Below are 16,023 nucleotides of genomic sequence, written 5' to 3' on the forward strand. Positions count from 1 at the left end.
ACTGGCCTCATGCTCCCCCGACCGGGCGGCCACAGCGCCCTTCCAGAGGTAGAGCCCAACCACTGCGCCCCTGTCTGGGACCTTCCACGGCTCCCAGTGCCCTCCGAGGGGCCCAGCACAGCCCGCTGGCTGCCCCGTGGGCTGTGGCACCCTCTTCCATCCTGTCCTTCTCGTCCTCCTGGATCCTCGGGTCTCTGCAAACAGCGCCTCGTCAGCGGGCCGCCCCGCAGCCCGGCCCCCCTCGACCGTGCCGTGTTCTTGTCCTAACGCCCTCCGAGCCCCACTTCCACGCTGCCCGCCCCCAGCGAGCCCTCCAGACACACGGCTGAACTCCCTGTGCCTCTGAGGAACGCCCCGCCAGGCCTCACTCCAGACCCCCACCGTGCGCCGTCCCCAGGCCCATGGCTAGGCTGCAGGGGCCTGGTCCCGACCTACCACAAAGGGCCCCGGGACTGCAGCTGACGGGGCTGGTGTCCACGGCCAGCGTGGAATGCTCCGGAACAGTCTCACTGATGTACTTTTCCTTCTTTAAAAAAAGTGAACTGAAATTCACATCACCTTAACCGTCTTACGTTGTACACTTCGGTAGCACTTAGCACACTCACAGTGTGTGTAACCACCAGTCTCCCTAGTTCCAGAACATTCTCATCACCGGAAAGGAAACTGCCCCATTAAGTCACTCACTCCCTGTTCTCCCCTCCCCCAGCTCCTGGCAGCCCCCAATCTTTCTGTCCCTGTGGATTTACCTACTCTGGACGTTTCATGTGAACGGATCATAGAACGTGGGCCTCTCGTCTGCCTCCGTTCACTCAGCATGACGTCTTCAAGGCTCGTCAGTGTGGCAGCACGTGTCAGAATTTCATTCCTTTTTTACAACAATTTTTATTGAAGCAGACTTGATTCACAGTGTTGTGTTACTTTCAGGTGTACAGCAAAGTGATTCAGTTACACACACACATACATCCACTCTGTTAGAGTCTTTCCCACGTAGGTCATCACAGAGTGTTGAGTAGAGTTCCCTGTGCTCTAGAGTAGGTCCTTATTAGTTACCTATTTTATAAGTAGTAGTGTGTATATGTCCATCCCAATCTCCCAATTTATCTCTCCGCCCCATCCCCCGGTAACCATAAGTTTGTTTTCTACATCTGCGATTCTATTTGTTTTGTAAATAAGTTCATTTGTAACTCTGTGGGTTTTTTTTGCCTGCGTTGGGTTCTCATTGCTGCACGCGTGCGCGGGCTTTTCTCTAGTTGCAGCGAGCGGGGGCTGCTCTTCGTTGCGGTGCGTGGGCTTCTCATTGCAGTGGCTTCTCTTGTTGTGGAGCACGGGCTCTAGGCATGTGGGCTTCAGGAGTTGTGGCTCGTGGGCTCAGGAGTTGTTGCTCGTGGGCTCTCAAGCGCAGGCTCAGTAGTTGTGGCCTAAGGGCTTAGTTGCTCCGTGGCATGTGGGATCTTCCCGGACCAGGGCTCGAACCCATGTCCCCTGCATTGGCAGGCAGATTCCCAGCCACTGAGCCACGAGGGAAGTCCCTGTACCATTTTTCAGATTCCACACATAAGTGATATCATATGGTATTTGTCTTTCTCTTTCTGACTTACTTCACTCAGTATGGTAATCTGTAGGTCTATTCATGTTGCTGCAAATGGCGTTATTTCCTTCTTTTTTATGGCTGAGTAATGTTCCACCGTATCTAGGTACCAACCTTCTTTACCCACTCTTCTGTCATGGACACTGAGGTGCTTCCACGTCTTGGCTATTTTAAATAGTGCTGTGATGAAAACCTTCATTCCTCTTTACGGCTGAGTCACATCCTCCCGTGTGGCTAGACCACACTGTTTATCTGGTCATCAGCTGATGGACACGGCTTGCTCTGACCTTTTGCTATTGTGAATACTGCCAGTATCTGTTTGAGTCCGTTTCGAAGCCTTGGATAGACACCCGGGAGCAGAATTGCTGGGTCACCCAGTAACTCTATGTTTAACTGCCTGAGGAACTGCCAGGCTGCTTCCTGCAGGGGTGGCACCTTGCTGACCTTCTGAAGGCACACACGTTCTGCAGTCTACGCTGCCAGCTGTCTCAGCCTGCATCAACGTCAAATGCTACTTCCCCCCAAATGTGGGCAAAACAATGCTCTGTGGAGCTGCTGGTTCTTCCCTGCATCTGAGCTGCAGCTTCACGGGCCAGCCCAGCCAGTGGGCGGAGGGGCTGGGAGCAAGGCTCCTCCTTGGTCTGGGCCGCTGCTGTGCAGGCTCTGTGGCTGGTTCCCGTTTTCACACAAACACAGGAGGAAATGGCCTGTGCTTGAGGGAGGGAGCACACCCTGGGTCCCGCGTGTGGAGGAAGAGGCCCACCTGGCTGTTGGGCAGGATGGGGCCAGCTTCCAGGATGGGCTCTCTGGTGGGTGCTCACTCTGGCCTCCAGGACACTATGTGGCCAGGCCAAGGCTGGGAAGTGCACTGCCCTACAGAGTTACGGGGGTGATGGCTAGTCTCTTACGATGGCCCTTATAAACCATGTGTCCCAGGTCTCCTACCCTTGGGAAGTACCCCCCCCACCGGAATCTGGGGTGGCCAGGACTTACTTTCTGGCCCATAGGACGCAGTGCTGTCAGACGTCCCGGGATGGGTCGTGAGAAGCTTGGCCCCGTGACCGTGGGCTGGGCAGCTGCCATGGAATAGTCCCACTACTCTGAGACCGCCATGCTCCCAGGAAGCCCCAGCCGGCCACACGGAGAGGCCACGCTCGGGGAGAGGGCCAGCCAGCCACCCAACTAGGGCAGCAGACATCCTGGACATGCATCCCTCAGAAGATCCCACCCCAGCTGCTACCTGACCACACTGCAGAGAAGCCCCCAGAGGGAGCCGCTCAGCTGAGACAGGGCCATCCACACACCAAGACAGAGAGGAACAAAGGGGGGCTTTAAGCCACGAATTTTTGGGGGTGCTTTGTTACACAGCAATGGATAACGGGGACATGGGAGTCCATTTCAAGCCCACCTGGGCTGTCCCCCCTGGGGCCATAGTTCAGAGAGCAGGTGCAGGTCAGGGCTCGGCTGCCCCACCCCACCATTTGTGCCTGTCCCTGGGGAGGCAGTGGCCGCATTTGAAGCAGGTCCTTGGGATCCACATCCAAGCAAGGAGGGGGCCCTTCCTCAGCAGGGAGGGGCTTCTTGGGGGAGGGAAGAGCACTTAGTTCCTGCCGAGGTGGAAGAGGGGCAGCCCCACAGACAGCGAGTGGCAGCTCCTCCCAGTGGGGCAGGCGGGGCAGGGGGACAGTCTGGCCCAGGCCAGCTCCCCGCCAGCCCGCCGGAGCCCCGCGGGGAGGGCCTGGCTCTGCCTAGACCCTGGTCCCTCTCCCTTCCCCACTCAGGCTCCTCTCACCTTGCCCTCTCTGAGAGCCTTCTCTCCCTCCACCCAGGGGCCCTAGAGGTGTAGACACTCTCCCCCCACCACGGCGCACGCAGGACCCCGTGCGCAGCCCCGAATCCACCTCTGCCGTCCTCCTCCCGGGGCTCGGCGGCGAGGCAGCTGGGACCGCCAGCTTCTCTCTTCAGGGCCCAGTCGCTCCTTCCCTGGAGGCCCGCCCCAGCCCCGGACGACCCAGTCTCCGGGTATGGTCGGCCCCAGTGGGGGAGGCGTCCGCTCGGCTCATCCCCCCTTCCCCGCAGCTGCGCTGCGTCTCCCTCCCCCCAACCAGGACGCCCAAGCCACCCCCCGACTCCAGCACCGGCGGTCACCTCTCAGCCCGTCCCCTCCAGTTGCGCCCGCCCCGCCCCGCCGCACGCTCGGCTGACCCCCTCCCTGTTGCGGGGCCCACCTGGCGAGCCCCCCTCCCTGCTCACACCCTGCGCGACTCCGGGAGTGCCCCGCGGTCACGAGCCCCCCACGTGCACGGGGACCGGGGCAGGTGCTACCTGCGCGCTGGGCCCGCCCTCCCTGCTCGGCACCGCCCCGCGCCGCCCCGCCCCGCGCGCACCGGGCATGCCCAGAGCCCGGTGACACGCCCGCCCGCTCGAGTCCTGAGCGGACCCTGCCCGCGTCCGCCCCGGGCCCGCGCTACCCCGCGCGCCGCCATGGAGCGCATCGAGGGGGCGGCCGTGGGCCGCTGCGCAGCCTCGCCCTACCTGCTGCCGCTCACGCTGCACTACCGCCAGGTGAGCCCGCCTTCCGCGTCCTCCGCGCCTTCCGCGGCCTGACGCCGGCCCCGGACCCCGCCCACGCGCCCATGGCCCCGCCCATGGCCTCGTGCCCCCGCCCCGCGGACCCCGCCTCCTCGCCGAGCTCTCTGCCCGTGAGTCCGCGTTCGCAGAGCCGTTGAGCGTCCGGCTCTGGGCAGGGACACCTCGGGGGACCACTCATTCCTCCAAGGAGGCTTTGCTGGGCCCCGGCCCTTTTTTGCGGTGGGACATGTTGCGCGCCCCGGGGATCAGGGAAAGCTTCCTGGTGGTGGTCTCCGTTCTGGGCAGAGGAGGCCGGCGATGGAGCTGGTGAGCCCTGGGGAGCCTCTCCAGGTGGGCTGCCTGCCGGGGCGTCACCTCCTCCTGCCGGCCCGGGAAGGGAGTGCAGGACCACACCGCCTCCCGTGGCGCTGTGCAAGTAGTAGGCTCACAGGAAACACTTGTTTGTCCAGTTCGGGCCCCCACCTTTCGCTTGCCGCTCCACCGAGTTCCTCCACGCCATCCAGGTGAGGACTGCACTCCTCCGAGTCTGGTGCAGCCCCTCCCTGCCCCCTCAGTTAGGACAGGTGGTGCAGGTCTTTGGCGCCCCTCTGCCGGGCTGTCCCTGGCCTGCAGCATCCTGTGACCCCCCCTCCTCCCCAGGCCCATTACTCTCACTAACCTGTGAAGCCCTCTTGACGCCCAGCCTGACAGAGGCTGCACTCCAGTGTCGCCTCTCCCTTGTCGCTGCTGTCCCGTTGGCTCTAGGGGACAGGGAATTCCTATCCCCAGGATGGACCCAAGTTGGCAGCACCGGCTGGGGCAGAAGCCAGGGTTGGTTGAGGGCAGAGTGCAGGGACACGGAGGTTGCTGGCCTTTCCCTGGTGTTGGCCTGGGGCAGGGATGCCTAGTTGTGGCTGCACAGCCTCCAGGGGCTGGGGCTCTGGGGCCAGCAGGTGGGCACAGGGTGATCCAGGCACGTAACCGCTGTGGCCTATGGCTGTGGCAGCCTCCCCCACCTCCTGTGGAGTGTGGATGGGTGCTGGTAACCGAAGCTGAGCCCATGCGGGCGGTAGGCTGCGATGGACACAGGCTGGGGCCGGGGTGGTGTTCCCAGGGGCCATGGGACACTGGGCTGGGTGGTGAACGTCACTGCGGGGCACCTGCAGCCTTTGGTCAGTAGCCACCCATGGCCAGGGGAGACCTGGTGGATGGACAGACAGACCAGCCAGAGGCAGGGCACCCGCGTGGCTCTGAGGGGGAGGGGCTGTGTTTAAACTCCAGTCCTGTACCTCCCTCCCAGGGCCCTGGAAGATGAGCCAGGCCTGGGTCCTGACCCTCTGGGAGGGGCTGGCTGGGCCTCAGTGGGCCCCTCTGGACCTTCCCCTGCACCCTGCCTTGGCTGGACCTGAGGGTCTGACAGATGTTTTGATCTTGATCCAAGAGGGTACCTGAAACCAGCACGAGATGACACTCACCCTGGGGGAGGCAGGGGCACAGCTGGCACGTGGCAGACTGGGGGGCAGGCCTTCCCCGGAGCTCGTCCTGGGGGGTGGCTGGCCCTGGGGTGGCCAGATTGCAGGCAGGCCCAGGCTTGCCTCTTGGGGGTGGTGTCTCACAACGGCCTCCCGGGCAGCCCGACCTGCACAGGGCAGGCCATCGGCTCTCCCTCCTGCTTGGAAACCGGGGCTCCTGCCCGTCCAGAGCACCTCCGCCTTCAGGCCCAGCTCAGACCAATGTCCCCAGCTCCCCTCAAACCAGCATGCGGGCCTCTGCCTGTCAGGGCCCACTGCTGGGAATGAATGCCCTTTCTTTTCTGTGGGGCCTGGTGCAGTGTCGCCTCCTCCAGGAAGTCCTCACACAGGCTGTTCCTTAGTGTCCTTCCTCTTTTGCAGCCCCGGTTGCCCTTTCGGTGTCTCTGGTGCTCAGATCCATGTGTGTTTCATGGCTCGGACGGGGCCTCAAGTGTGGGGCCAGCAGCTCGCCAGGGCGCAGGGCTGACCCAGTGGCTGAGCAAGCCGGTGGTGGGTGTCCACAGGGCTGGGCTCTAGGGCCCCAGGGCCAGCCCCATCCTCAGAGACCCCTTGGGGAGGGGTCAGGGCCAGGCGGAACAGCCCGGAGGACGGGAGCCTACCTCACCTAGTGGTGTCCCGCTGGCAGGGTTCTGGCCCCTCGTGCCCCCTGCCGGCTGGAGCCCCGTAAGCATGGGTTCTGGCCGCCCCCGGTGGTGCTGGCCCAGGCCCCGGCCCCCCGCACTGCCTTTTGTTCACTGAATGCTGCTCAGAGCCCTGGGAGCTGCTGGGACGGGGCGTCCAGGGTCGGGGAGCAGGGGGGTGGAAGGAAGTGACAGAACAGCAGGACCACAGGACACAGGACAGACAGCCCGAGACAGAAACCGGGCCGGGGAGAGGGTCATCCACTGCCCAGTCATCATCATTGAATCGTCACGTCCTGCGGGCTGAGATTCTGCCCGGCGCGGGCACACCCTTCCCCAGCTGCTCCCGGGGCTGCTGCGCTCTCCGGAGGCCCGCCTGCCCCTCCTGCCCTCCTGTCGCCCTTTGTCCAGTGGCCCAAGGGAGCTTCAGCAACGAAAACCTGATCTCTGCTCTACCCGCTTGGGACCCCTCCTGCCCCTCGCCCTGACTGTGAGGACATGTCACGCCCGCCTCTCCCCACACCCCCGTGGCCCTTCCCGCACTTGGCGGCAGCGTCGTCTCTCTGCAGCTTCTCGTGCTCACCTGTGCTGGGTGCTGGCTCACGCTGTGCCTGGGACGCCTTCCCACCCTTTGGCCCGGTTTCCGCCTCACCCCTTGAGAGCATCAGGCTGTCCTGGACTTCCCTGCCCACCCTGGCGGCTACGCCCTGCCCCACCCGCTGCAGCTCGTCGCTCCCGAGGGGCCCGGGGCCACGACTGGCCGGGTACGGTGGGTCTGTGTGGCCTTCTCGCTCCCTGGAGCACCTCCACCCGCGCTGCCAGCCCTTCAGCCCTCCCTGACCGCTGCCCCGCCTCTTGCAGAATGGTACCCAGAAGTCGTGGGACTTCATGAAGACCCATGACAGGTGAGGGCCCAGCCTGGCTGGCCGCCGGGGAAGCCCCAGGGTGATGTCTGCAGGGACACCGGGCCCAGGGGCACAGAGCCCCACCCGCCTCTGCGTGTCTGAAGTCCCCACTTTCCCTGTCGTCTCACTGAGGGGTCACCCGAGGCCTGGAGCCCGAGCTGGGTCCCAGCTCAGGCCACCTGGACCACCTCTTGGACCTGAGAGAAGCTGCCCAGGTGCCCTCGCCCCGAGCGTCGGAAGCAGGGGCTGGATGGCAGCGTGGCTTCAGGAGTGTGGCTGGCGGCAGCCGGCCAGCAGGGGCCACGTGTCCCGTCAGTCACCCGTCCTCAGCTGCTGCCACCCCCGGCCTGCCCAGCTGCCCAGCATGTCCTTCCCACCCCCCGGCCCCCGTCCTGCCAGCTGGAATACAGGAGGCCTGGGTCCTAGCCTGACTGTGTGACCCTGGCAAGCTGTGACCCGTCCTGGGCCTCAGTCTGCCCACCTGAGCAAGGGACACCACCTTCCTGGGTTGTGGAGGAGAGGAGGTGGGCTGGGCCCCCAGGGGGGTGAGGTGAGGGGGCTGCTTCTGTGCTGAGCTGGGTCCCTCCCCCTGCAGTGTGACCATTCTCATGTTCAACTCTTCTCGAAGGAGCCTGGTGTTGGTGAAGCAGTTCAGGCCAGGTGAGGCGGCCCAAGTGCGGTGTGGGGGGAGGGGAGGCCTGCAGGCTCACGTTCAGGCCCCTGGTGTCCTAGGGTCAGAGTGCAGACGTGGGGAGAGGGCTCTAGAGGAAACTGAGGCCCGGCAAGGGGGTCTGGCCAGAGCGGGTCACGTGGAGCTGGCCACCACAGGGCGGTGACTGCGGTCTGCCTTCCCCCAACCAGCTGTGTACGCTGGCGAGGTGGAGCGCCTCTTCCCGGGGTCCCTGGCCGCCGCGGACCAGGACGGGCCCCGGGAGCTGCAGCCGGCACTGCCTGGCTCGGCAGGGGTGACATACGAGCTGTGCGCCGGCCTCGTGGACCAGCCCGGGCTCTCGCTGGAGCAGGTGGCCTGCAAGGAAGCGTGGGAGGAGTGCGGCTACCACCTGGCCCCCTCCGGCCTGCGCCGGGTCGCCACGTACAAGTGAGTGGGGCTGGGCCCGTGGGCCTGCGGGGCTGGGGAAGGGCCGTCTGTTGCCAGCGCAGCCCAGGGGATGGGACGAGCTGCCTGGGAGGCAGTGAGCACCCAGTTCCCAGGGGTGTGCAAGCAGGGCGATTGCTCCTTGTTTTTCAACCTTCCCACGCTGGGGAAGGTTGGACGGAACGCACCTCAGGGCGTGATCTGGGCTGGAACCCGGGGCCCTCGGGGCTAGTCCTGCAGCCTGCTTGGCCCGTGCCCTCCACCGCGGCGGGGCCGCCCGGCTCTGCTCCGGGTGGCAGCTGCTGCCGACAGATGCCTCTACTTCCTGTGGGATTAAGCGCCGGGCGCTGGGGGTGGGGGTGAGTCACAGGTCTGCTCTGACAGCGGCTCAGGGGCGAGGGAAAGGCCAAGTCCTGGGCCGGGGCTGGGGGGCGAAGTGCGGCCCGCCCCCGCCAAAGCCCGCCCCTCATTCCCCCCAGCCCAGGACAGGATGTCGGGGTGCAGCCCAGCCTTGGCCTGAGGATGTCACAGTGGGTCCCTGACCTTGGTGAAGTCCGGGGGCAGCAGGAGAGTCTCACGGTGTCGCCCGATGCCGAGCCCCTGGCGGCCTTCCCCAGAGGCGGAGCCGCCCTCCTCGGCCCAGCAAGGGGCCGCTCAGTGTTGGGCCTGGGCCCCCTCGGCGACACCCAGGGCCTCGTCCAGGCGCCCCCGGCCTGGGAACTCAGGCCTGGGATTTCTACACCAAAGAGCCAGACATCTTGGTGTGAGGGCCTCAGTTACCTGCGGGCATCTTCCGCGTGGCTGGCCAGTGGCCACGTAGCCTCTGAGCCTTTGGGCTGGCGGTCCGGGGGGTCGGGAGGATCCAAGGGGCCTGACCTCGGGTAGGGGGTGAGCCAGCGGGCAGGCCAGGAGGAAGGCAGGTGGAGGTGCCTTGGAGGGTTGGGGTCCCCCGAGCGGGTGAGTCTGGGGGGAGTCCTGGCAGAGGCGCTGCATGGCAAAGGCTCGGGGGCAAGGGGACAAGTGGCCCTGGCCTCTGGGCTGCGGCCTGGCCCTGAGGGTGCTGGGTGCCGAGGGGGGCTCTGGACAGCGAGGGGCCTGCTCAGACGGCACTTTCGAGGTGAGGGCGGCTGGCTGTGCGGAGGCAGGGCCGGACGGGGCTGGCGTGGAGGCCAGGGCAGCTCTCCCTGGGAGCCCGGCGGCGGGCTGCATGAGCAGGAACTTGTGCTCCCCTGGGGTGGGGCCCACGGCTTCCTTCCGTGGCCCCGGGGGGGAGCCAGGCCACTCATCTGCCCGTCCCAGGTGACAAGACCCAGTGCTCGTCTGAGATCCCCCAGCTGAGGACGTGTTTGAGTGAGCAGGGAGAGGCAGTGCCCGGCCTGGCCGGGCACATTCTTCTCGGCGCCGGTGTCCGTCACACGCCGGCGGAAACTGGGACTGGAAACCCCACAGACCGCTGCTTCCATCAAAGGCGCAGGCTGTAGCTGCCGGCGGAAATGGGCTGTCAGGAAGGGTCCGAGGGAGATAAGGGGCGGGAGGGTGGAGGAAGCAGCTGGGTGAGGTCAGTCTGGGTGGGGCCCCCGCCTGGGGGTGGGGGGCTTGGGGAGTGGGAGGGAAGCTCCTCCAGCTCTGCTCCCTGCCCCGTGTGCAGGGCGCACCTCGGGGCCGCGTCCACCCTGCAGGCCCCGGCTGGCCTCAGCTAACCTCCTGGGGTGGCCTGGGGTCTCCCTGATCCCCTGGACGTCTCCCCAGACACCCTCTGCCTCCCCTCTCCCCCAGCAGACCACGCTCAGCCCTCCCCTCCTGTCTGTCACCCCGTCCTCATGGCCAGCTGTCACCATGGCTGCCCACTCGTTACCTCCCCCAGCACCGGTCTGGGCCCCTGCCCTCTGCCTGGGTGCCTGTCCCCCTCCTGGTGGCCAGAAGCCCCCTCCTGGCCACCACCTAGGGAGGGAGGGGACTCCTTGACAGTCCTCTCCAGCCTGTGAACCCTGGTCCTGGCCCTGGGGACCGCGCCCCACCCCGCCCAGAACAGGCGTCCTGCGGGTGCCCACATGGGAGTGCTCGCAGACCCAGGCTGCGCCGGCCCGAGCCCCGGCTGCGACCCGGGGCCCGCTGTGTGGGGAGAGGCCTGGCTGAGGCCCAGCGTGAGCAGAGTGTCGGTGCGCAGGACCGCCCGCCAGACTCAGCGGCTTCCAGCGACGCCCATTCACAGCCTCGCGGTTGCTGGGCGTCGGCAGTCGGCTTGCCGCGGACTCGGCCCACCGCTCAGGGCCTCGCAGCCTGACCGCCAAGCTGCGGTCAGGCGTCGGCCAGGCCGAGGTCTAATCTGGGGCTGAGGCTCGTCTTCCCAGCTCCCCGTGGCTGTGACTGAGGGCGCTGTCTCCCGCTGGCTGTCAGCCGGGGGCCCGTGGTCGGCTCCTAGCCCATAGGCCCTGGCACGTGGCCCTCTTACAGCATGGTGGCTTACCTCGTCTTCAGGTGTCTCTCTGACTCTTTCCACCTCTGACCCCTAAAACCGGCAATGAAGAGCTTGCCTGACTACGTCAGGCCCACCCAGGATCACCTCCCTTTTTGATGAACTTAAAGTCACCTGATGAGGGCCCTTAATGACATCTGCAGAATTTCTCCTCCATCACCTGACCTAACCTCATCACATGGGAGCCTAATCACGGTGGGAGGTCACATCCAACATGTTCCTAGGTTTCCCCCACACTTGAAGGGAGGAGATTACATGGAGTGTGTACACCACAGGGGGGAATCTGGGGGGCCAGGGGGCATCCTGGAGCACTGCCTACCAGGGGCTGGAAGGAGTGGACAAGAGAGGGCTGTGGAAGGGGCAGGGCTGGCCGGCGGGGCCTGTGTGGATGCCTCAGCAGGTGCTGTCTCGACCCGTAGGTCTGGTGTGGGACTGACCAGCTCCAGCCAGACCATGTTCTACGCAGAGGTGACAGATGCCCAGCAGGGTGGCCCAGGCGGGGGCCTGGCGGAGGAGGGCGAGCTCATTGAGGTTGTGCACCTGCCCCTGGATGGCGCCCAGGCCTTCGCCGATGACCCGGATGTTCCCAAGACCCTCGGCGTCATCTTTGGTATCTCGTGGTTCCTTAGCCATGTGGCCCCTGGCCTGGGTCCCCAGTGAAGCTCCAGGCGGTCTGGACGAGCCCAGTTCTGGACACCTGCTCCGCAAACCTAATAAAGGCTGGTGTAGCTCTAGCCTGTGTCTACCGACTCCGAGCTGTGACCATGGTGGGCTGGGGGGCGGGGGGGGGTGCGGTCTCCGTGAAAGCCCCTCAGCTCCACCGGGGCAGAAGCCTTGTCTGCAGGTTGTGCAGGGGGCAACTGGGGGTTGGCGGCTGGCAGAGGGCTAGGCCAGGCCCTGGGTAGTGCCCCAGGCTGAGTGGGGGGCAGGGAGGATGGTGCCGTGCAGTGCCACTTCTGGGGGTAGGAGAGGTTGGGGACGGGCTCAGCCATGTCAAGCGCTCGGGGCCCACTGAGTACTGGGCAATGGATGGAGCTATGGCCTTAGGAGTGGTGGCTGCGCCAGCCACGTCAGGAGAGGGTGTGGACAAACCCACAAGGCACGCGCTCCCTGCTTCTGGGGCCAGTGAGGGGTCCCCTCCGTGACTGGGGCTCTCAGGAGCCCTGTGTCCCCTGTGTTGGTGATGAGGTCTCACTCCACCTGCCAACCTGTGTGTGGGGTAGCCTGAAAGCCCCATAGGACCCCTGCCTTGCACACCGGCACGCCCTTGGGGCCGCAGGAGGGCTGGATGTCTGCTCAGCCAGGCACCGAGTAAGACCTCCGTACATAACGGGTGGGCTGGAGCCCACCGTGAAGAATGTGTGCTGGTCACCATGGTCATGGGCATGTGTGGGCGTGGCTGGGCCATCAGTTGGGGATGAGGGCCTGGCCTGAGGGCCAGGCAGGCTTCTTGGAGGGAAGGCCGGCCTGACCTCTTCTGAGGGTGGTGGCCTGGCCCGGCCTTTTCCCAGAGGCCCCCAAATCCTCTGGTCAGCCCCTTGGGCAGTGCCCTAGGGGATGGGATGGGGGCAGCCTGGGTCATGGTCCACTGACCCTGGAGCGGGCAAGGGGATGCTGCCCGGCAGGCAGGTGGGGACTGGGGAGCTGGAGTGACCGGGAGCTTTGCCGTGAACCTGACTTCGTGCCCTGTGCCCAGCGTCCCCTGGGACTGGGCCCTGGGCTGGAATGCTAGAGGATGCCAAGACAGGACATGCTGCCCTGGCTTCCGCTGAGACCCTGCTGTCAGGTGGGGGTACTTCCCCGGGGCCGCGGCCACCCTGCCCTCCTGTGCCCCCAGGCAGGCGGGCACTTTCCTTCCTGCTGGCCTTCGGAGTGTGTGTGGCTGAGCCCCACCGGGAGTGGCTCAGTGCCAACAGCCCCCGAGCCTGGCATTCGAGGCTGCCTTGGGACAGCTGCGCCCAAGGGGCCCACTCAGGCAGCATCACCTGTATGCAAATGCCGGCTGTGACCCAGGTGGGGCCATCCAGGTGGGGCCTCCTGGGAGCCCAGCCCGGCACTGACACGCTGCTGGGGAGGGGCACTCAGGCACGGGTGTGCGTCCAGGGGGCCGGCAGGGTCGCGCTGCACTGGAGTCTTGAGCAGCCCAGCTCCGCCCCGTCCAGAGGAGGCCTAGTGGGCCGCCCCGGGCCCCAGGACACCTGGAGAATTCCCAGGGCAGCACGGCCCACCCTGCCTGTGTCTTGCGGACTGCCTGATACTCACCTGAGCTCCGCTGGCCTTCTGGGCTGGGCTGCAGGCGCTGCCCACCCTCTCAGAGGGGCCCCTAGTGGGTACTGGCTGGGGCTGGGGGCTGTCTGTGCCCTGGGGAGCATGCCGGGCTCCAGCCTGGCGGGGCGGGGGGTGGGGGCAGGGCCGCGGACTTGGGTGCAGTCCAGCCCCGCACTCTGCTTGGCAGCCCGACGGGGCGGGTCAGCAGGCACCGCCGCCGGACCTAATGGAGCTGGCATCCATTTCCCGGCACAGGGGTGGGGGGGCTGTAACCGGAAACTCCCCTCCCTGGCCGCTATATTTAGCACCGCAGAACACGGGCGGAAGCGCAGCTCACTCCTGAGCCCAGCCGGCTCTGTCCAAACGCCCAGCAGCTTGCACCCCGGCCTGGTCCTGAAGCCCCCTGGCCAGGCGGAGAGGCCTCCACCTCGTCCGTGCCTTGTCCGGCACAAGTTGAGACCCATCCCAGAACTCGCCTGGTGTCAGGCGCTTGGAGAGGGAGCCCTCGGGTTAGGGGGCAGGTGGGGCGGGGAGACTGAGGGGTGTTGTGGCCCAGTGGGCCCCAGAACAACGCTGGGGGTCCTCCTGGAAGAGGCAGGGCAGCCTGGCCCAGCAAGGGAAGAGGCAGGAGCCTGGCTGCCTCTGGATCTCCGGCCCTCTGGCCCAAGGGGTGCAGAAATCCCTGTAGGAGGGGACCCCAGGAGGGAGGATCCCCTCTGCCAGCAGCCCCAATGCCTTCCCTCAAGAGGCCAGCTTCGTGTCTTGAACCTCTCCTGGGTCCCTTAGGTCTGGGCTGTGGCTTCTAGGGGGCAGGAGGGGGAAGGGGACCATGAGCGCGAGGGGGTTTCTGTTCCCTGGGCCGGGAAGCAGGGACCCGTCCCATTCCCAAAGGGCCTGGCTGGAGGCAGATGGGGCCGGACCACTGTCTCCCCAGGGTCGCCGGGCGGGCGGGGGCTCCCTGTATCCCTGAGGCAGGGTTGGCCAGTGGGAAGGGCTCCAGGGCGGCCGCGTCCCCTGGCAGGTGGAGGTGGAACCTTGAGATGCGTGAGCATCCCTCACCGGTGCCTTCGTGCCGAAGACGTCCCTGAGCAGGGGAAGAGCCTCAGCTGAAGCGCGGCAGCTTCTGGAACTGCCGCACAGCAAGCCCAGCGTCAGCCACACCACCCGCCGTGGGAGCTAGTCCAGGCCATCGTCTCCTCCCACAGCTGGCCAGGAGCAGGAAGCTTCGGACGAGGGAGGGGCGCACGGCGGGGGGCTCTTCTCCAGATTCCGCCTCTTACTTGCGCTGGAAGTCCCCCCTCCTCCACCTCTCCACAGCCAGGCCGGCCACCGGCCCCTCTCGTTTGCACTACGGCAGTGGCCGCCTATGGCCTCCCTGTCTGACCTCGCCCTGTGCTGCCCCTCCCCCCCAAGCCAGGGATCTCTGTGACGACGTAAATCACAAACGTGCAGCCCAACCCAGCTCAGCTGCTTTCTGTGACTTCCCGTCAGTCTTAGCAGGAAGACTCTAGCCAGGCAGGCCCAGCACAGCCGGCACTCACCACCACCTCCAGCCTCCCCCTCTGCCCCTCACCTGCTCTGCCCTGGCCATGTGTTCTCCTCAGCCCCAGGGCCTTTGCATGTGCTCTTCCCAGCCCCTCACCTGGCTGACCCTGGCCTGCCCTCTGGGTCTTAGCAGGCTTCTTCCCCATGTGCTGCTGCATGCCTCACCCTTACAGTTTGCTGTTCTGCATTGTTTGTCTATGTTCTCTGCCCACCCCACCCCCCAGCCCCCACTGGCTGTGCCAGCCTTGCTCACTGCTCGATGAGTGCAGGAGAGCGGTGGGTGTAGGACAGCGGGCATGGGCAGGGTTGGAGCCCTGGACCCCTGGGACAGAGCCTCCAGTACTCAGTACTGTCTCTGGGCCAGAGCAGAGGAGGAAGCCTCTCCCCGGGGAACCCCCTGTCCCCACAGCAGTAACCGCTGCCCACCCTCAGGAAGACAGCAACTGGAAGGCTCTGAACACAGCTCACATTCCCTTATTTGGTGGGGGTCACTGTGCATGGCGGTGCCTGGCTTGTGTCCTGCCCCCTCCCAGCCTACAGAGGGGCTCAGGTAGGGATGGGCGCTTGGAGTGAGCAAAGCCAGGCCCATTCCTTTAGGCCCCTGAGGCCTGGACCCGCAGGCTGGGCGGTGAAACCAGGGCATTAGGCCCCTTAGGCTGCTGCTGCGCCTACATATCCTAGTGTGAGAGGGGGCAGTGTGTGTGCTCCTGAGTTCCTTCTGCCATTGCCCTTGCCCCTGAACCTGGCCTCCTTCAAAGCTCTCTTCCTCCAGGAAGGCTTCCAGCCCCACGCCACCCCCCAAATTGTAGCAGTGACTAGCTCCAGGCAGGGGTTGCACCCCCAGCATCCAGCCCAGGGCCGGAGGAGCCAGGGGAATGAAGAAAGCCCAGTTACTACGGAGGTTGAGCGGGAAGACCCCTTTGGACCAAAGCGGTATCCCTAACGGCAAAGGCGAGCTCCAGCCCTGAAAGGGACGCTGACTGGCGGAGAGGCTGGGATGTTTGGAGACAAGGAGCCTCGGCGGGGGCGAGGCGAGGCGAGGTTACTCCAGTAGAGGGCAACAAGGTGATGACAGAGGGTGGGATATGGGGGCCTGGCGACCGGGACGGCAGCCGGAGCCTCTTTGGGCGGCCCTCACCTTGTCCATTTGGGGGTGCACTACCGTCCTTTATTCGCCCCGCCCCGCCCAAGCCCCGACACCCATCCTGGGCGTTCCTCGAAAGTATGGCCTGGCGAGCCCCGCACCAGCACCGAACTGGGCACACAGTCTGCGCGGAGGAACATTCGTTCCCTGGCTTCCTGACCCCCCCCCCCTCCACCGGCAGTGAGGCGGGGAGGGCCGGGGCGTGGGAGGGGAGCAGCGCCCCCTGCGGCCGGAGTGGAGGTGGTTGGAGTGGAGGCGGTAGGAGCGGCACGGATGGG

The 16,023-nt window shown here is 65.6% G+C and overlaps 1 protein-coding gene across 5 annotated transcripts; it reads left to right on the forward strand.

Moving 5' to 3' along the window:
- The first annotated feature begins 3,802 nt into the window (after window positions 1-3,802).
- Window positions 3,803-11,522, forward strand: NUDT14 (nudix hydrolase 14). 5 transcript variants are annotated; one of them, XM_033850508.2, is made up of 6 exons: window positions 3,803-4,153; window positions 6,881-7,075; window positions 7,173-7,216; window positions 7,812-7,876; window positions 8,078-8,315; window positions 8,792-11,349. In XM_033850508.2, the coding sequence occupies exons 3-6, from the start codon at window positions 7,200-7,202 to the stop codon at window positions 9,195-9,197; spliced, it is 726 nt and encodes a 241-aa protein (XP_033706399.1). In that variant the 5' UTR covers window positions 3,803-4,153; window positions 6,881-7,075; window positions 7,173-7,199; the 3' UTR covers window positions 9,198-11,349. The 5 variants fall into 5 exon arrangements, with proteins under 5 accessions (XP_033706399.1, XP_033706397.1, XP_073656077.1 ...); XM_033850506.2 differs by lacking the exon at window positions 6,881-7,075 and having other exon boundaries at window positions 3,806-4,153; XM_073799976.1 differs by lacking the exon at window positions 6,881-7,075 and having other exon boundaries at window positions 3,810-4,153; window positions 8,797-8,998.
- Window positions 11,523-16,023: the final 4,501 nt, after the last annotated feature.

Source organism: Tursiops truncatus, chromosome 2, assembly GCF_011762595.2.
Source record: "Tursiops truncatus isolate mTurTru1 chromosome 2, mTurTru1.mat.Y, whole genome shotgun sequence".
In the NCBI taxonomy this organism is placed as follows: domain Eukaryota; kingdom Metazoa; phylum Chordata; class Mammalia; order Artiodactyla; family Delphinidae; genus Tursiops; species Tursiops truncatus.